The 20,982-nt window shown below is 42.0% G+C and overlaps 1 protein-coding gene across 7 annotated transcripts in view; it reads left to right on the top strand.

The window, feature by feature from the left end:
* dtna (dystrobrevin, alpha) overlaps positions 1-20,982 on the top strand; it is a 28,633-nt gene extending 7,651 nt beyond the window's left edge. For 5 of the 7 annotated variants that reach the window (XM_080010807.1, XM_080010806.1, XM_080010811.1 and 2 more), the window contains exons 9-23: positions 687-811; positions 8,880-8,963; positions 9,128-9,211; positions 10,970-11,065; positions 11,971-12,052; positions 14,059-14,153; positions 14,261-14,374; positions 14,480-14,576; positions 15,997-16,017; positions 17,218-17,377; positions 17,493-17,582; positions 17,688-17,772; positions 18,066-18,180; positions 19,179-19,217; positions 19,740-20,982. In XM_080010807.1, coding sequence (XP_079866933.1) covers positions 687-811; positions 8,880-8,963; positions 9,128-9,211; positions 10,970-11,065; positions 11,971-12,052; positions 14,059-14,153; positions 14,261-14,374; positions 14,480-14,576; positions 15,997-16,017; positions 17,218-17,377; positions 17,493-17,582; positions 17,688-17,772; positions 18,066-18,180; positions 19,179-19,196 — 1,266 coding nt within the window. In that variant the 3' untranslated portion in view covers positions 19,197-19,217; positions 19,740-20,982. Of the gene's footprint in view, positions 1-686; positions 812-8,879; positions 8,964-9,127; positions 9,212-10,969; positions 11,066-11,970; positions 12,053-14,058; positions 14,154-14,260; positions 14,375-14,479; positions 14,577-15,996; positions 16,018-17,217; positions 17,378-17,492; positions 17,583-17,661; positions 17,773-18,065; positions 18,181-19,178; positions 19,218-19,739 lie in introns of all 7 variants that reach the window. The other 2 variants (XR_013844421.1, XM_080010808.1) reach the window with 2 other exon arrangements.

Raw genomic sequence — 20,982 nt, 5'->3', positions numbered from 1 at the left:
CGAGTGAAATTATATAATAATAATAATAATAATAATAATAATAATAATAATAATAATAATAAGTGTTTTACATTAAAAGGTCTTCAAATATAAAAAAATAAAAGCAAAGCAAAAAATGCATAATACAAAGTAGATAATTAAAATATTAAAATCATTTAAAAACAGCAATAAAATAAAATATACAAAATTGCATTAAAAGAAAAAATCTAACAAGCAAAATGCATTTAATAAAAAAGGAAGGTCATCAATTTTACCATGAAGAATCTCGATTGTTCCTCAGCAAATTATTTGCTTATTAAGTACTTACTCTTAAATGTACTTAAAGTATTAAAAATAGAAGTGCATGTCATATCCAGCGCCCAGTGACTTTATAATATGGCCTAAAGTACCTTATTTTCTGCAGATGAGTACTCATGTATATCCTGATTTTTATTAAAAAAGAAATAGTATCAGTGATTATCATAGTAATCTATAAATATACAAATATAAATACATATCCTGATAAAAAAAAACCAAAAAACAATGGAATGTGATTGTGTTAGAAAGGTAATATAGTAAAAAATGTAGTTATTTGCTTTGAAATTTAGGGGAGTATGTACTTAAGTACAGATAATGTAAACATTTATAGGGAACGTGATCGCATGTGGATTGGAATGATCGTTACCTCTCGTCTGTGTTTCTCCCAGAAATCACCTGCTAAGAAGTTAACCCACGCGCTGAGTAAGTCGCTGAGCTGTGCATCCAGTCGAGAGCCGCTCCACCCCATGTTTCCCGAAACACCAGAGAAACCTCTCAACCTGGCTCACGTGGTGTAAGTCCCTTTTATTCGTTTGTTTGACCCAAAAGATGTAAAGGGCAGGGCTGTCGTACAATTGGGAAAAAAACAAACAACATGTCTTCCTTTGTGGCCTTTATAATGGATCCGAGTCATTCCATGAGATGGGTGCCATTTGCCCCTTCTATTTTCACAGTTTTTAATAACAAAGAATACATCTTTTGACATTTCATCGTTTAATGTACATGTTAGGCCTCGTCCACACATCCACACGTGTATGGGTACGTTTAAAAAACAAAAATCCTGTCCACACCAGCGGTGTTTTTGAAAATATCTCCATCCGCGAGAGCACGCAAAAATAATTGACAACGCTCACATAAGATTCAAAATCAAGATTCAAGAGGTTATTTGTCACATACATATACATACGGTCATACATATTATATGCAGTGAAATGACGTGACACCCAGTGATTACGCACAATAGCATGCCAGGCCAGGGGGGTGGGGATAAAACCATCAGGCCATCAGCCTATCAGCTGTGGCCTGCCCCTATAAAAATGGCCCTGCGCAGGATAAGCTAGAGGGCTTCACCTGTAATCATAGAACTTGAGTTAGAGCAAGCTAACTATTGTTGTATTTCACAAAGGCTCTGCCCTCATGCTTCGTCCTTAATGCCATAAGGCGAAGCCACTTGAGTCTATGCCCTGCTGTCAAGAGACAAGGCAATGGCTCTGCCGGTACAACCGGCCAACCGACAGAGAAGGTCTGCGATGTATCCGGACCGGTGATTAGATCAACCATGTGCTGGAACCGTCTGTCCTCCTTTTTATATCCGGATGAGCAGGTCCGCGATGTATCCGGACCGTCGGTTATATGTTATCATGTGCTGGGACTGTCCATCCTCATCTGCATATTGGATAAGTTAGATCACACTGACTTAGATCACACTAACTTATCTGCATAATGTAGTGCGTGAAAGCACTAAACAAGGGACGCTGTGCGGAGCACCGAGGGGGGACAGAAATTCTCCAGATACATCCAGTAGATAAAGTCTGACAAAGGGGCATGGTGACGCCCATGATGCTGCCTTGCAAATGTCTTCCACTGACATAGCTCCAAACCGGGCAGCAGCCGCCACCACTCTGCAAGTCGAGTGAACCTTGATACCAGGTGGCAGAACCGTTTCCGTGTAGACTTGTGTGATGCCGTCACATAACCAATGAGAAAGCCGCTGTTTCGACAGAGGTTTTCCCATAGTAACCCTGCTATAGGAGACAAACAGTTGAGTTGTGCTCGTATATCCGCCGCGCGTCAGACATATGCATCCAAGGCGCGAATAGGACATACGCAATGGAGACGTTTATCTTCCCCGTAAGCATGCTGTGATGGGTAGAAAGAGTCAAGCGTGATGTCCCTAGAACAATAGGAGCTCCTGATGTTCTTTGGTATAGAGGCCGGATTGGGTGTCAACGTAGAATTAATCAGATTGCCATTCATAAAAAGGCAGCTGTTTTGACAGACAGCTGTTTTAAAGGGACGGTGTCAACGGGTTCAAAGGGCTCACCTGTGAGGCAGCGCAGAACCAATGCCAGGTCCCATTTTGGGGCGAAAGAGCGTGACGGTAGTCGCAAACATCTTGCTCCCTGTAGGAAGCGTTTAATCAGGGGATGTCTAAATGCTGGCTTTTCGCCAAAACCCTCATGGCAGGCCAAAATATTCAATGCATACACCTTAACACTGGAAGGGGACAAATCCATGTCCAATAACCACTAGAGAGAGGAGAGTGTTTATTCCACAGGGCATGAGTTGGGAATGACATTCTGTCCTTTGCCTCAGCGTTCAAAAGATTGCCACTTCGCAGTATTGGTAGAAGCTGCCCTGGCACAATGTTTCCTATTAATCACCGCAGATGACAAGCCCCGTTGTTGTAGTCTTAACCTCTCAGGTACCAGGCCACCAGAGGCCGACCGAGAATTGAGCGCTGTTTTATCATTCCCTCTGCCTGTGAGATACCATAGTTATCGGCCATGGTCTGCCAGCTAGACCAGCTCCGGGAACCAAGGTGCGGACATGAGCAGGGTTACTAGAATGAGGCATGCTCTCTCCGCTCTCACTCTCGTTAGCCGGCGGTCTATGAGGTGGATCGGAGGGAACGCGTATAGTAGCACGCGAGGCCAGGGGGTGTGGGCTAACGTGTCCACTCCCAGTGGGGATTCGTCGGTGAAGGGAGAACCAGAGCAGACACTGCCAGAACCGACACAGTGTTCTGCCTGGTTGCAAATAGGTCCACCTGTGCTTCTCCGAAGCGGCGCAAGAGCTGCCAAACTATGCCCGGGTTTATGCCCCACTCGCTCTTAGATGACCCCGGCAGGACATCAGATCGGCTCCTACATTCTGTATTCCAGGAATGTAAAGGGCGCACAGGCTGTGGACATTGACATGCGGCCAGTGCCACAGTCTGGCCACTGAGCAATGCAGATTCACCGACCTCACTCTGCCTTGTCAGTTGATATAAGCTGCCACTGACTGGTTGTCTATCCTGACTAGAATGTTGCAGTTCCTTAAAAGGGAGGCAAACTACCACTCCCCCCCTACTGTGAAGGGGTGGTCGTTCCTCCCCATCCCGTCAGTGACGCATCCATGAAGATAGTCACGTGACTAGCGTCGTTCCCAGGGGTGCACCGAGGGCTGGGACCCGGGAATTCACCCAATGGTTCAGATCGCCGCTGATCAACAAACGTTTTTTGTGACGCACAATATTTTCAGACGAGTGAACCATCTCTGGATGGAGTGCATGTGAACCAGACCCAACGGTACTACTGTGTGTCCCACTGATGATAGTCCTAACAATGCATAACGGTCACTGCCATCACCAGCCGTAGAAGGTTCCAACGCCGCGACGATAGCGTCCTGACAAGGGGCTGTCAATGTGACTTGCATGGTTGGGAGTCTCGATGAATGCCCAGGTAATCCACCCATTGCCTGGGAAAAGATTGCTTTTTCCCTGTGTCACCAGGGACTTGGTGTGTACTCTCACTACCTCTAGGGAGTGAGACAGCAGAAGAATATCATCCAGATAAAACAATATTCTCATACCTTTCCTCCGAAGTGGATCAGTGCCAACTCCACACACTTTGAAAAGGTGCGTGGTGCTAGGGAATAACCAAATCTTAACTGCTGGTACTTATTGTAGGTGTAGGTTAGGCTGTAGGTTATTCCCATAAAGGCAAAACAAAAAAAAACGCTTGTGTGCCAGTAGGATGGTTGGAATTTCCGCCTGCCACACACCACCCAAGTGCCGATTTTAGGGCCCTCCAAACAGACATACAAGCAGAGATGTTGCAAACACACCAGTTTATTGTAGAGAGTGGCAAGATGCAGAGCAGATGGAAACTTATCATGACAGAGGCTCTCACTGTTTGTGTGTGGGGATGGATGCTTTTACCTGTTGCTCATTGATTGTTCTAATGAGCAACAGGCAAACAGCCACCCTGATCCCGGACCCAATTACCTAGACAGGTGTGGCTGCTTAAACCACACAACCCTCACACCACAAACCCCCAACACCAAATCGAGGCCAGAGAGAATCCCTGGCCCAATCATACTTACCCCAACCAAGCAGCAAAAATAAAGAAAAACACTAACTCAAATAGCGGACTCTGACTCAGGGTCGCCATACCTTAAAAAAACAAAACAGTTCCCTTTCCACGCTCTTCCTCTGAGTGGCGAAGCTGCTCGGTCAGCTCAGTGAAAGAGGGTCCATATAAGACCGTCACTCGCAACTGCGCATTAATGAGCCTTATTTTTTCGGGCTCCGGGAGAGCAGTCAGGTCCAGCCACAGCACGCGTTGGCTCTGTATGGCCCACAGCATGGCTCTCCTCGCCGATACCGCCAGGGCTTGTGACAGGTGCAGAACGACTCCGGAGGTCCTTGCTGCCTCATCCATCTCCTCCAGAGAGACAGAGTCTCCTTGCCCGCCATCAAGGTGCCAGGGAAGCGCTGAAGAGGGCAATTGCCGCGGCCGCCAATTGTGCCCCACACTGCCAGTCCGGTCTCTAGATGAGAGATCCTCTTCGTCTAGGTGTGTATTGATGGCGGGGAACTGGCAAAGGATATTCCCTTTGGCCGCAGACATGGTTTTAGAGACCTCCCCCACCATTTCATCAGGAACCTCATCGGTGGGGGTTCACCGTTCACCGCCGCTGAGTGATTGAGCCTCGGGAAATCGTCGCAGAGCAGACGGACAGTGACTAACTGTCTGGCGCCAAGGAGATTATTGATGCTCCGGGTGAACCTGCCAACTCATACTCATCCATGGGGCAACCCATTCGAGTTACGGCAGATGAGTCGGTGGGGGATCCGCCCGATGCAGGGGAGAGAGAGGGTCTTCGGCTCCGTTTGCCGTTGAAGGAGCCCAGGCATTCGAAGCACTGCACGTGTTGGATCACCAGCAACAAATATGCTGGGCATCCCTCGAACTGCCATCCAAGGGAACCTGGCCCTGAAAGGGGCCGTCGTGCAGGGACGCTAGCATCGCTCATCTTCAGATCTTCTGATCTCAGGATACTTATCTTCATTCTTCGGTGAATGGTCGCTGAAGAAAATGGGGAGCAGAATAGCGGGCGCAGGGCCCTTTTATAGGGGCAGGCCCCATCTAATAGGTTTATGGGTACATTCAAAACTTCATTCAAACGCGCATGCACGCGGGGGAAGCCAATAAAGACAAAGCTAGAGGGCAGAGCCTTTGTGAAATAGAACTATTGGTCGCAGTGTAATTATACACGTCCGCACAGCAGTGCAATGATGAAGTAACGCTACTTGCAAACATGTAATTAAACTACGGTGACCAGACGTCCCGGTTTGACCGGGGTTGTCCAGATTTCAAGCTCCCCTTTACGCACCGTTAAGCATGGTGCTTTTTTTTTTTCATTCAATTACAATAAATACATCTGCTATAAAAACACACTGTTATTATTGGGTTTTTTTTGGAGAAACAGGGAGCGGGGACACTCAGTGGTCAGTGGAGCGTTGATCGCGGCAGCGCCAGCCATTGTTTGTAGGTTTCTGGCACATGCTCTATGTGTGAAACAACACATTGAGTAACAACATTTCCATGTGAAAAAAGAGGTCATGATGTCATTATTTTGCGAAAACTCAGTTTCACTGGTCCACACCAATACACAGAAAACAGAGGTTTGAAAAATCTAGAAGGACTTCGTTTTCAGTGACCCGAAACGCCATTTTGGTGTGGACAGGGGCCAAAACGCGAAGAAAATCCTACGTTTTTAGAAATACCCGTACTATATAAGTGTGGACGAGGACTTAAACATGCATTACTTATGACGAGGGGGAATGTGACAGGGTGGAATATTTCATCCTAAAAGGGCCGCTACACACAAAAAAAAAAATCAGGGTTAAATTCATCAGCTAAAAAATAGCAGTAAATAACAGAAAATAATAATAATATATAATAATATATAATAATCTAAATTTTATATTTAGAATTAATTTTAAAACTGTATTCTTTATCTATTATCAATGACGGGGTGGATAGGTTATGCTTGACAGACCCCATCAAACATTATAAACATAAAATGATCAGTAATAAATTATATGATAATTTACCAGGTTTTTCAATTGAGGTTCTCTGAAGGCTTAAATGATGTCACTCAAAGCAGCAATTCCTTTGTTTTGTAGGGGAAATAAGTTGGTGTGAAAGAGGGAAGCAAAACTGAGCGAACAAATAAAGGATCATATTTTAGTTCAAAATAATGTTTTTAGATTTTTTGAGTGTATGGGGAAATAGTTTTACCTAAATAATGAAACTGTGGTGGTGCTGCAATACATCTTTTATTCTGTAATATTTGTGATGCAACTCCATGACACAACCATGACTCTATATAAGGACGTGGAAATAAACAGTAGTCTTTTTATAAAAGTGATAAGCTAGTTATAAAAAAAAAAAAACACATTATCCACTTTAAATAAGCAGACATGTTGGCAGATGATTGTGTTTTATAGACTTCATTAAATGTTGTCTTTCATGGAATAGTGACCAGATGGCAACAAACCAAATGTGGGACAAAGAGGTTGTTTGTGTGGAACAATGTGGGACACGTTACCAATGCTGAGAGGCAGTCCAAACTTTTTGATATGTCTATCTTACTTAAAAAAAAAAATAAACATTTCTATTCTGCCCCCTTCGCTCCAAACATCTGTCTGCTTTTCCCTCCGCGAGCCTCACGTGTACTGTGTCGCTCTCACAACACATAACAATTTGCAACGTCTGGCAAATTCAGCAAAAAAAAAAAACAACTCTGTGAGAATCCCCTTCCACCGGCTCCACCCGGCTATAAGTCGTTTCCTTATCTTGCATTTCCTCTTCATTCGGCCAGTTGCCATCGTATTCCGCCTTAATCTGCGTAGTTTGTGACTTTGTGGTGTCTCGCAGTTCCCCCCACCCCGGTGGGCGTGGCAAACACAGGCGGCAGGTTAACCTGCACTGTGACACACGTGTGCCCAGTTGGACCGGCATCCAACGCCAACCCCCGCGACGACGCCCGTCCCCGCTTGTCTTTATCGGATGAAAGGCCGATTTTAGGAAAAGCGCCTCTCCTGCGGGCGATCGAAATGTGGGACTTTGTCTGGAGTAAGGGATGAAAATGCTGTGCAATGCGAGGTGTAGAGGGACGCCTGGTCACCCCATCACGGAACGACTCTTCCGGCTGCCGATCATGGACGCTAAAACCCTACAAATGTGCGCTCATAATTTCCTTTTGGGCGCCGCGAGATTTAGATGTATTCTGATCGGACTCTAGGGGCGCACAATCAATGAAGCTTAATTGCAGCCGGAGGAAAGTGGGTTTCAAGTGTGTGTTATTTATAATTTTTTTTTTCTTTTTCATTATGGGGGATTTCCTGTCCCGTATGAACCAAAATAAGGGAACATTTACAAATGTGTTAACGCCACGATACTCTCCGTTAATGCTCCAAAATCTGATACAAGCACACGAAGTGAGGCTATCGAAAATGTTCCATTTGAATCCAATGATTCCGACGTTTTTTTTGCAGAATATCCGACTGTCGTTTAAAATGTCCGTTCCTTACCTCCATGGCCTTTCGCCTGTAGCTTCTGCGGTTGCCGTGGGAACCCGTGCTACCCGCCGGCATCTATCGCTTTCACACAAACACACACCCCTGACGGAAAAGACGAAGGTCAAAACAGAACGTCGGTGTAGAGCGATCCGGCCTTCCTTTCACATTCTGCATCACGTTTGAAAGCAAGGAAATTCCTGCCTTGAAATGTAGTCATTGTACAGTATGGAGAGCTCTGGAAAAGCCGCAGATATCCACGGTATTCAGGTGATTTGCAACTCATGTTTTCATGGTGAATCTTGTCATGCTTATAACGAGTCATTTTGTTCTTTTTGCTGCAAATATAGAGATACGTGGTAAGTGTGCTTTGATTGTTTGTCTTATTGGCCAAACCGGTATGACCTGCATGACTTAGTTGTGATTTCTACTCATGTCCCATCGCTCCTCTGGCTAACTGACAATAACCATCATAACTCCCAATATTTTTTTCATTTGGTTACTTATTATTAATGGCACTTAAACCACCGTTTACCATACTACACACAAATAATTACATCAGTGTATGAATGATGAATGTAATGCATGATGTGATCGACCTTTTTATTTCAAAAGCTGATTTGTAGCGGAAGGCACTTGACGATGGCGGAGCGATTGACATTTAATTTAGCAGGTTTATTTTCGGAATGTATTATCCACAATCGCAATTTATCTCCCGTTTTTCAAAGAAAGAAAGGAAGGAAAGGAAGAAGAAAGAAAGAAAGATAGAAAGAAAGAAAGAAAGAAAGAAAGAAAGAAAGAAAGAAAGAAAAGAAAGAAAGAACGGGAGGAAGGAAAATAAGAACGAAAGAAAGAAAATAAGGAAATAAAGAAAGAAAGGAAGAAAGAATGGAAGGAATAAAGAAGGAAGAAAGAAAGAAAGAAAATAAGAAAAAAGGAAGAGAACTTAGTCATTCTGTTTGCTGTATCTGTATACTTTGGTTTATTTGAATATGTATTTCTGCTCCAGGCCACCTAGACCGGTGAACATCACCAACGAATACGCACTCTCTCACTCCATGCCGACATCAGGGAACCCGTACTCCACCAAAAAGTGAGTACCACGGCCAACCGCAGACCACGTCCTTCTACTGGAAAAATCAAGTTCAAACTCCACCTTCAATTACCCCTTTTTGCCGAGATTTGTCACGGTCTGGGCGCCGGTCTCCGGCTGAAGTGGCAGCATTATAGCGTTGCTTTTAACCGTCTCTCTTTAAGCTTTCCGCACAACAACAGGAAGAGTGACTCTGAGCTCAGAAAGCTTCTGTCTAGCGCGGCTCCAGACCTGTTGAGAGGCCGGGGGTAAGTGGAACAGGCGTGGCCCAGAGTTGGCTTTTCCAGCTCAGACGCATGTGAGAACCCATCCCGAGAGATACGCATCTCAGAACAGACACACTCCAGAGCCCCGAGGAAACGACCAGCTTTTTTTAATCCCTTTTTCTTTTTTTTTTTTAATCCCATTTGTATTCTGTAGTTCAACTCTTGGAGCTAATTCAAAAGCACCATAAAGATAGCTGGGAATTCGTTTTGTTTAGTTTTTTTGTTTTTTTCTTATTCAATAAAGAGATAATCATTTATTTATTATCTCAGTCCTTTCCAAACAGGAACACACAATATGGAAACGAATCCTCTGCTTTGTGTGTGATCCCCTATGTTACCTTCCCAGAGAGTTCTCAGTATTCGGATTCAACGTCAAAACTGGGAAAAAACAAAAATAGATGAGCTGCCATCTTGCCATCAATGTAAAGTTCCTTCAGGAAACACAAGGGCCCTCTTTCATAGAACTGGACCTATAGACAGGAATCCAACTGTGGTGCCGAGTGACGTCTTTTTCATTAATTCTCATTTTTTTTGTGGATGTGAGCGTCTGACATGATAGTTTTTTTTCTACTGGTATCATGACAATTTTGCATTTATCATACTTGCGTAGAATGAGTTGGCTCATTTCAATGGATTGTAAAGTATTAAAAGCTTTTGTTTTCCCTTGGCGCTAATCAGTTGAAAAAAGTAAAAATACATTTCAGTCTCACATTTGTCATCGCTCTTTTTTTATTTTTTACATACTCATTTCTTTCTATATTAATCTATTTCTTATTTTTCACATGGAACGTTTATAATGAGAAGGATGCGTCTAAAGTGTCATGTGCACACAAACAATACATAAATATAACAAATAAAACTATACACAGAATATGAACAACTGTACTGAAGAGTATTAACCAACTAGAATTGCTGGCTATACTGGATAATTATTGGCTAGACTTACTTTACTATAAACTTGAACAATATTACAACAAAAGATCCAAGAGCTAATCGTAATCTGACTGACATCTAGTGGCTGAATGTAGTACAGTAGTAGTTTTCCAAAACAAATACAGTTAGGTGGATGTATACTGTAAAGGTGATGAGGAAAATGGGAAATGGAGCATTGGTAAAATGGGAAAGAGATAAATAATTAGGAAATAGGAGATGTGTGAAAGTAGGACTTGAGGAGCTGGAAAAAAAAGGGAGCCAGCCCATAATAGATGGGAGCAAAAAATACAATAATTTTGAAATATATATACAATTTATTTCAATCATTGATAATTATTATTATTATAATCATCATCACAGACATCATCATCATAATTATACATTTCATTATTATTGTTTTATTTTTTTACCTCTGAGCCGTCAGAAAGCCTTTTAATGACATTTGACTTGGGATTGTCAGGATAAACACAGTATAACCACAATAACCATCGATTATCCTCATGGGATGGAACGGACGGCTCTGTACTGTACAACACCTATCCTTGCTCTATGCAAAGAATCCCTCGCCGGTCTCTTTGTCTTTACCCTCGCAGCCTCTGACACGACGGAGACCTTGCCTCTCCGTAGCCACTCGGGAATGGATTCTCTTCAAGCGTTCTTCTTTCAAACCTGTATAACTCTCTCTCTCTCTCTCTCTCTCTCTCTCTCTCCCTCTCTCTCTCTCTCTCTCTCTCATAATCTGTCCCGTTTCTTTCCACATTGTCACCTCTGTGCCTTTTGTTTGTGTGAAACGCTGAACTTTTCCAGGTTAAACTACAAATTAGATGTTGCCGACAGACTCGCTGATGAACATATTTTGATCGGGCTCTATGTGGGTCTCCTGCAGAACAACCCCAAATCCTGGTTAGTGGGACGCAGCGTGCCAAAAGAGCAATCATTCTCTTAGCCTTTGACTTAAAGCTTTCAATTTGATTCCTAACACTGCACGTGGCGAGGGGGCAAAAGTGGGTGTTTGCTTGAATTGCAACTGCAGATGCTTTCAGCAGCGTGAGTCACCTTCATGTTTGTTGTGCTTGCCTTCTGACATTTTTAACTGAGCCGTGAGTTTATTTCGGTTGCTTGTTTTGATAAATTGTTTTCAGTTCATATTGTTTTATACCGCTGTGCCAATCCGCAAGCCCTGTCAAAATTGTATCCAGCAGAATTAATTTTTTGCAGGCGTGTGTCATTCCGTGGTATCCTTTAATGTATATTTAGTAGGGTATGGCGGTGATGACACGCTGTATTTCGGTCACATGTGGGTGATCATGCAAATGCTCTTTCTGTAGATGATAGAAAGTGAGCTTGATTCTCAAAAGATGACTTTGGTTTGATCTATTCCTATTATAGTCAAATCCATTGCTATGATACGATGATAAAATGTGTGATTAATGGGTTTCTGTCAAATATGACTGCAAACAGAATTTGATGATACATCAGCGGCCCTGTTGAAATCCCCCCCAGCCTCGTCTTGTGATTGTGTCTTTGTACATGCACAAGACCTCATGTGCTTGTTCAGTGTCAACCTATTTGGTCCGTCAAATAATAGGAGATTTTAAGAAATGCTAACTTTCCTCCTAACATTTCTGTGAATAACCTGACTTCATCCCTGCTCTTGTGGTTTAAGCATGGCCTCAGCTGACTCTTAACAACCGAACGGGAAACGGAGCGTCTCGTGCAAAGGGGCTCCCCACATGAATTCCCTGTGCTTGCCGCCGTATTTTATCTCTCAAACACGCTGACTCCCGTTTCCTTCCCTCTCTGATCAGCCTGCTAGAGAGCAGCAACCATCAAGACGAAGAGCACAGCCTCATCGCCCGCTACGCTGCCAGACTGGCCGCCGACGCTGCGGTGAGACACACAGGGGCCCTTTCAACCCTTCAGTATTCTCATGGGCGTCAGTATATGTCAAGCGAAGTGTTTAACCATGAATTACCACTGGAACTAAAAAGGGATTTGATGGTTATTGAGGGAATATAGGAATCGGTGGAGATTTCTAAGCTGCTGTCTGTACTGGTTTACACTCAGATCTGACCCAGTCATGTCTCACCTTAGTGAGATAAGAAATAAGACATGACATATGACATAAGAGATATGACATATGAGATGAGATAAGATATGAGATATGACATAAGAGATAAGAGACATGACATATGACATATGAGATGAGATGTGACACATGACATGTGACATAAGAGATATGACATATGAGATGAGGTGATATATGAAATATGACATAAGAGATATGACATGAGATAAGACATAACAGATAAGAGATGTGACATTAGAGATAAGAGAAATATGAGATAAGATTTATGAGATGAGATATGAGATGAGAGATAAGAGATACTATAAGAGATATGAAATATGGCATATGACATGAGATACAGTATGGCACATTACATAAGATATATGAGATGAGATATGGCATATGACATAACAGATATGAGATACACTATGGCATATTACATAAGAGAATGAGATGAGATATGGCATATGACATAAGAGATATGAGATACACTATGGCATATTACATAAGAGATATGAGATGAGATATGGCGTTTGACATAAAAGATATGAGATATGGCATATGACATAGGAGATATGAGATACAGTATGGCATATTACATAGGAGATATGAGATGAGGGATGAGATATGACATAAGAGATATGACATATGACATATGAGATGAGATGTGACACATGGCATGTGACATAAGAGATATGACATATGAGATGAGGTGAGATATGACATAAGAGATAGGACATGGGATAAGACATAACAGATAAGAGACGTGACATTAGAGATAAGAGAAATATGAGATAAGATTTATGAGATAAGATATGAGATGAGCGATAAGAGATACTATAAGAGATATGAAATATGGCATATGACATGTGACATACAGTATGGCATATTACATAAGATATGAGATGAGATATGAGATATGGCATGTGACAAGAGATATGACATATGGCATATGACACAAGGGATATGAGATACAGTATGGCATATTACATAAGAGATATGAGATGAGATATGGCATTTGACATCAGAGTTATGAGATATGGCATATAACATAGGATATATGAGATATGAGATACAGTATGGCATATTACGTAAGAGATATGAGATGAGATATGGCATTTGACATCAGAGATATGAGATATGGCATATAACATAGGATATATGAGATATGAGATACAGTATGGCATATTACATAAGAGATATGAGATGAGATATGGCAATTGACATCAGAGATATGAGATATGGCATATAACATAGGATATATGAGATATGAGATACAGTATGGCATATTACATAAGAGATATGAGATGAGATATGGCATTTGACATCAGAGATATGAGATATGGCATATAACATAGGATATATGAGATATGAGATACAGTATGGCATATTACATAAGAGATATGAGATGAGATATGGCAATTGACATCAGAGATATGAGATATGGCATATAACATAGGATATATGAGATATGAGATACAGTATGGCATATTACATCTGAGATATGAGATGAGATATGGCATTTGACATCAGAGATATGAGATATGGCATATAACATAGGATATATGAGATATGAGATACAGTATGGCATATTACATCTAAGATATGAGATGAGATATGGCATTTGACATCAGAGATATGAGATATGGCATATAACACAGGATATATGAGATATGAGATACAGTATGGCATATTACATAACAGATATGAGATGAGATATGGCATTTGACGTCAGAGATATGAGATATGGCATATAACATAGGATATATGAGATATGAGATACAGTATGGCATATTACATCTGAGATATGAGATGATTTCCCCGACAGGCCCAGCAGCTGAGGGTCCCCACAGAGCTCTGCTGCTCCCTGGACGCCAACAAGCAGCAGAGGCAGCTCATCGCCGAGCTGGAGAACAAAAACAGGTCGGGGGCCTGGGGGCCTTGGTGGCGCTGTTCACCTCTCACCGTCTCCTCAATTGTCCTCAACGACGTTGTGAACACTATTCAACACATTCCTTTGGGTGTTGCAGAGAGATCCTGCAGGAGATCCAGCGCCTGAGGCTCCAGCACGAGCAGGCCTCGCAGGCTCCCACCGACAAGGGTCCCCAGAACCCCACCCTGCTGGCCGAGCTCCGACTTCTCAGGTAACTCCTCCGTCCTTGCGTGTGACGCAGTGAGTTTTCACTTTTCAACCTTGCAGATGTTTCGGGGCTTCCCTGTTTTTAACTTTGTCCAGTCCTCTTTTTCAGGCAACGCAAGGATGAGCTCGAACAAAGAATGTCTTCTCTGCAGGAGAGCCGCAGGGAACTGATGGTGCAGCTGGAGCAACTCATGATGCTTCTCAAGGTTTGGATCTACGCGTTCAACGATGTTATGGCCGCTTTATCGATCGCAATGTCGTCAATGATTGTGGCGCCTCCCCTTGCGGCTGCCTGCGCGAGCACCTTGTGTCGATTACGCACATTTTGGTATTTTTTAGTATTTATAGAGCTTATTGTGCGTAATCACCGGGTGTCATGACATTTCACTGCATATATGTATGACCGTATGTATATGTATGTGACAAATAATCTCTTGAACTTGAACTTGAACAATAACGGACACACGTTTCAGGCTGCGGCATTACCAAATGTGTCCTCTAGGGGGCGGACCTCTGCAACAGTGTACAGCAGTCTTACAAGCAGGTTGGATCTTAAAGGGGGCCTGTTATGCCCCTTTTTACACAAGTAAATGTAGGTCTCCGGGGTCCCTAAAACATGTTTTTGAAGTTTTTCTATAAGGCCTCGTTTAAAAGTTTGTTTCGACTTTGGTTGCCGTGCTCCAAGCTTGTGGGGGACACAGACCACGACGCACAGGGACTCCTGCATGCGGGGATTTTTATTTTCATGTAAAAGGTCAGAAGGTAAAACACATCTACAATAAAAACACACTATTTTTATTGTTTTCGTTTGGAGAAACACACAGCGGATGGGATGGAGCAGATGACCCTATAAAGAAATCCATGAGTAGCAGAGCAGAAAAAAAAGCTTTGGAAACGGAGCGTTCAGAGCGGTCGGAAGCCTGAGCGTTTTATTCACAGCGATTACTTGGTTATTAGTTTACGTCATTATTTGAGGCTTTGGTTACGCCTCATATGAACGTCCGACATTGTAACATCATGTACAATATATGACTGAAAATAAGGAAACGCAAAATAGATCCCCTTTAAAACCCTTATTACTTTCCCTTATAATACTTTCTTTTTTATTATATATAGTGACTAGAGACTAAATGATTCATAACATTAGCAATAAATTGATATATATTGCTTGTAGCGCATAGAAGCAGACCGCTGAGTATAGCGCTTCACTTAAAGAGGTTGGATTTTGACTATTATTTGGGTTCACATCATTTTTTGGCTTCACATTGGTTCTTGTTTTTTCTTGGGAATATGTTCCATCACATCGTGTAAGAATGTCTACCCACTTCTAAGAAGGATAACCTCCATTGTGGGAATATCCTGAGCAGTCTGTTGCACATAATGGCTCCTCCAAAGCCAACGTAAACTGCTTACTGTACTGGCTTAAGCGGGAAGGATATCAGTGTAAATTAGGATAAACGGATCAACACTAATTCATTACGTTTAAATGGGCAAGCCGCGTGCCTGTCATGCTTTGGAGAAATACCCAGAAGGTTTTTTGGAACTATTTGAATGATATATATTTTGTTGTTTGTTTTCGTGTTTGTTAATGATTTGACACACATGTAAATAACTCTTTTCCACCAGGAGGAGGAACGGAAACAAGCTGTGAGTCTAAAAAGCAAAAAATAAAAATATAGAAATAAATAAATAACCCAGAAGATTTAAATTCAGAGATGGCCTCCGACTCACTGCACGTGTGTTTGTTTCAAACGCTCGTCTTCTTGCACATTTCTTTTAATGGGACAAAAGTTTGCTTTGCTTTGAAGCCCAATTCACGTCGAAAGCGTAATCGGATCCGACAGTTGATTCGCCCGTTTCGGATCGCAAAATATATTGTCAGAGAAAATGAAGACAGAACTTGTTTTTTTTCCAGAACAACAGCGAGTACTTTGATCAGCTGCACATTTAGCACGCTCCTTGAACTCCCTTTGTATAGTGTTTGCAAAGTGGGGGGAAAAAAAAAAGAAAACTACACACAATTCACTTACATAAAAATAGATTTATTGACAGTGAATGTGGTCGCATTCAACGTTTACGTTAATAACGTGATTTTGAAATAAGTCACTTATTTGCTTAGTTTTAAAGGTGCAGTTTGCAGAAATTTAGTGGCATCTAGCGGTGAGGTTGCAGATCGCAACCAACCGAATACCCCCCCCTATGGCGGTGCATCGCGGCGGCCTCCGTGGAAGCGACGGTGGCCACGAAAAACGCGACAGTCCCTCTCGAGAACCAGTGTTTGGTTTGTCCGTTCTGGGCTGCTGTAGAAGAAACATGGCGGTGCGACATGGCGGCCTCCATGGAAGCGTACCCGCTCCCTATGTTGATTAAAAAAAGGCTCATTCTAAGGTAACGCCAACACGTTTCTTATTTTCATAGGATTAAACACTAATTAAAACATACTTATAAATATTATATTCCATTTCTACAAAGTCCATTCCATAGATTCAACACACTGCACCTTTAAACCCAGTTTCAATAAAAAATGGAGCACTCCCAGTCATACTTAAGTAAAGCAGGCTTTAGAGAACAAAGTGTTTTGAACTAACAGCATGTGATCAACACATTTGACAGTGTGACTTATGAAAGCCTTTTAAGACTACATTCCTAATGTTGAGTTCTAATGAATATCATCATTTAAAAGTGATCTAATCCCCGCTTGCTCTCTAGAGTGATATTCCAATCTCTGTTTGTTTGTTTGTTTGTTTGTTGTTGTGTTTTTTGTTTTGCTCATATTTCCAATGTGGTGACAAAAAAAAGCAAATGAAATAAATCTCTTTATTATTTTTTATTATGATTATTTGTCAGACTCAGGGTCCCGGCTCGCCGCGCTCCTCCCCGTGCCATTCGGCCGGCCGACCCATCCCCACGCCCATCCACTCCGAGTCGGCCGGCACCACGCCCGTCCACACGCCTCAGGACTCCCTCATGGGCGTGGGAGGGGACGTGCAGGAGGCCTTCGCTCAGGGTAACCACGCGGGGAACATACACACTGAGCGCTCTGGCTCAAGAAGTGAAGAAGTGAACCCCCCCCCCCCCAAAAAAATATAAATAAATAATAATAATATGTTCTTCTCCGAAAGGGGCGAGGAGAAATTTGAGGAACGACCTACTCATCGCTGCTGACTCCATCACAAACACAATGTCGTCGCTGGTTAAGGAGCTCAATTCGGGTGAACAATTTGACCACGAAGGCGACGAAACAACTTTTGCTCGGTTTCCTCCGACAGCGAAGTTTAAAAAAAAAAAAAGAAATGCGTCTTTTTGTGTCCTTTCAGAGGGCGGCAGCGAGGTGGACAGCCTGGTGGATTCCGATTTCGGGTGCAGCGACACTTTCCTCACGCAGATCAGCACGAAACCGAGGTATTCATCCGTTTTTTTTTATGATGAACACCGGGCGAGACTGCGCGCGAGGTCCTCGCGTGAGAAAATGATAACACTTTATTCAGCCCCGGGGAAATTGGGGGAAAATGCGACTGCAGGTGTAGTAGAGACGGTCACAGTTTATTAAACCTTCGTGAGCGTCGGGGTTCAAGCGAGGTCTCCGAAAGTTAGGACTTTGCTATTTAACCTCGGTTCATTAAAAAGTGACGATAATTAACTTGCTCGTGCTTCCCTCCTGAGACCTGTCTCTTATCCTCCGCCTCATCCGTCAGGACTCTCGGTCGGGCGGAGGACCGGTACGAGATTGACCTGGAGCAGCAGCTGGAGGATGAATTCCAGGTGGAGGAGCTTCTAAAGCACAGGCAGGAGGCGGAGAAAGCCTGCATGGTAAGATTCAGCATTCAAGAGGTTTATTTGTCACATACATATACATACGTTCAAACATATACGCAGTGAAATGTCTTTGCAACGCACCCGGAGATTACGCACAATAGTTACTAAACCGAACACAATAGCAAACCTAATTCATACCTAGCAACTAACTGAACCTAACTGATTCCTAAAACGTAATGCAGTTAGTGAATAGAATAATACAAATAAAATTCAATTAAACTTAAATAAGACTCAAAAAGATAATACAAGGCGGGGTTTCAAAATAGAAGGGAATAGAGTTATTTATATGGGATAGGCCATTTGTATATACAGATATGTGCAGTAAAAATTTGAATGGTATAGTATACAACAGTATGACACAGAGCAGTAGCTGAAGAACGCGGTACATTCCCATCGCCACGGGATTCCAAAATCGGTGACGTGCAGCAAAACCATAACCACGCAGATATTTACGCTAACTGTCGATTGACCATTTTACCAAAATCAAATCGGAGGCTTCATTGTCGCGTTTTGATGACGTCACAATTGGCCACGTGGACACTATGCACCAAAACAATAAGTTGATTGCGCAGAACACTGTTGTTGTTGCTGTTGTTTTTTCATGTACAGTATTTATTTGTCATAGATAATGCAAGTAAGATATTTCACAGCATGGCTGTCTTGTATTGATTTTGATGCACGCTTGCCTCTCACTAAGCCTTCTTGTTGTTTTACATTCTAGATGCCCTGTTTCGCAGCATTCATGAGTGCTGTTATTAAATGACCTGATATGACTATATAGTGGTTCTGTAGAAGGCGGCTACCAGATTAATATTGCGATATATTTGAAACGCTTACGTACACAATGCGTGTTTGCCACATTTGGGGTAATTTGACGTTATTTGATGTGGAATTTTTGACTGATGACTATTCTCTTGCGTAGCCTTTGTGTGATCCCACTCGTTATTTAACCCTGCCTCTATATTTTTGGTGATATTTATTCTGTGTTCCAGGTGACACTGCAGCAGTGATGGTGTTACTCCATATTCCCAGTACGTCATTCTATTGTATCGGTTCAATGTAGTGACATCATTTTACTTTGCTTATAAACAGTAAGCCCGGCAAGCCAGACGAAGAAAAATACATTAAACCTGTTAGGAAACTACATTCAGAATTGAGAGGAATTGAGGAATTGATATTAAAAGTTGATGACATAATGTGATTAAAATTTCACGACATTAGCGCGACACATAAGTGTCCAATTTAAATGAATGTCAATCATTTAAAAACAGATAGCTGCAGTGCAGTGCCTTTTGTTCGCATGTAGTGCGTTCAAATAGCCATGTTGGAAAACGTATTTAGTATTTTCAAGGTAAGGTATAAAATGGAAGACCATATTATTATATTCCATGTAACTCCATGTGGCATAAATAGCATATACCACAAAAAAATGTTTTTGATTGGAACTCCAGGGCAAAAACAATTTGTCTTTTTGTATTTTGCATTTAAGGCTTGGAAATTCTTTGCGTAAAACTCCAGCTTGTCTTGATAAGTAACAAACGTTTCACTCGCAGATAAGCAATATGAGAAGCAACAATGTTCGCGGAGCTGACGCCAGAAAGGTGTGGAGACATGAAGAATCTCGATTGAAGACATTGCTATATCCAACCATAGATTACATTTGTGGGAAGATATATATTTTTAACCGACTGCATACTAAAGACAATACTGTGAAATGACATGCAGAGGTTATTATGAGCTGTCTATTTTACCGCAGGTGCCATAACAACAGACGTTTGGAGAATTATCGTTCATTTTTATTCTCTTTTTGTTTTGAGTTGTGTCGCTGTTGTGAAATTATATTGTACTATTTCTGATGGACATGCTTGTTTTTTTTTTGTCGCCGCCCCTCCCCTAATGTTTAGGTTCTCTTAAAAGCCTAATCCAGGTCTGAGTGTGCTATTTGCAACATGATACAAAATAGAGATTGCTTCCAAATCAAAGACTATATAAATATAAAATATAAACAAATTTGTACATTTCTGATGCTGGTCTTACTTGTATTCTTACTTGTATGACCAGATTCGCCCAATAGTTTGTGGATCCCTGATTTCTTAATGTTGTTGAGTGGCTTTTGTATCGTCATTTGGACTCTCACTCTGTCCTATAGCAGCACCTGGGTTTATTTGGGGAAAAAAAAATAATGAATAGTGCATAATACCGTCACTGATTTGACCTCTCATTTGAATCCATTCAAATTGTCACTACAAGGTGCAGAGTATCTAATATCCCATTGCACCTGTTCAGCAGAAATGCTGCTTTCTGATGTTTTGATCTCCTCTTATTATACCTGAGGACAAGTGAGCAGATTAAGGTTGATTTAACAGCATCTATTCTAATAGCTGAAAATGATTCGGAACATAGAAGAAAATGCTTTAAAAGAAAATTATGCCATCGGCCTTTTCTTCAAATGCAATGGTTTACACTGGCGAAGACAATGCATATTTCTGTGTTCTTTAAAGAGTTGTGAATTTTAGGTTATATTATTTTCCACAGATTACATTCGCATTAACATTTCTTTCATGATCTAAATGTAAGCATTTTTCTTCCCTTATCTAAGTGTCTCTCACTTGCACACCATGACACACACCCATGGAGTACTTTCTGGTTGTGTGTCAAACTTTACCCGGCTACTCACAGAAAAGTGGTGAGCTAATCTAAAATCAGAAACGTGTGAAATATATCTAGTTTGATTTCTTAGGTAGTTTATATCAGTGATTTTGCATGGTGAATAAAGCTGACACAGCATCACAAATC

Source organism: Zeus faber, assembly GCF_960531495.2.
Source record: "Zeus faber genome assembly, chromosome: 12".
Classification (NCBI taxonomy): Eukaryota; Metazoa; Chordata; class Actinopteri; order Zeiformes; family Zeidae; genus Zeus; species Zeus faber.
This window is presented reverse-complemented; position numbering and strand designations above follow the sequence as displayed.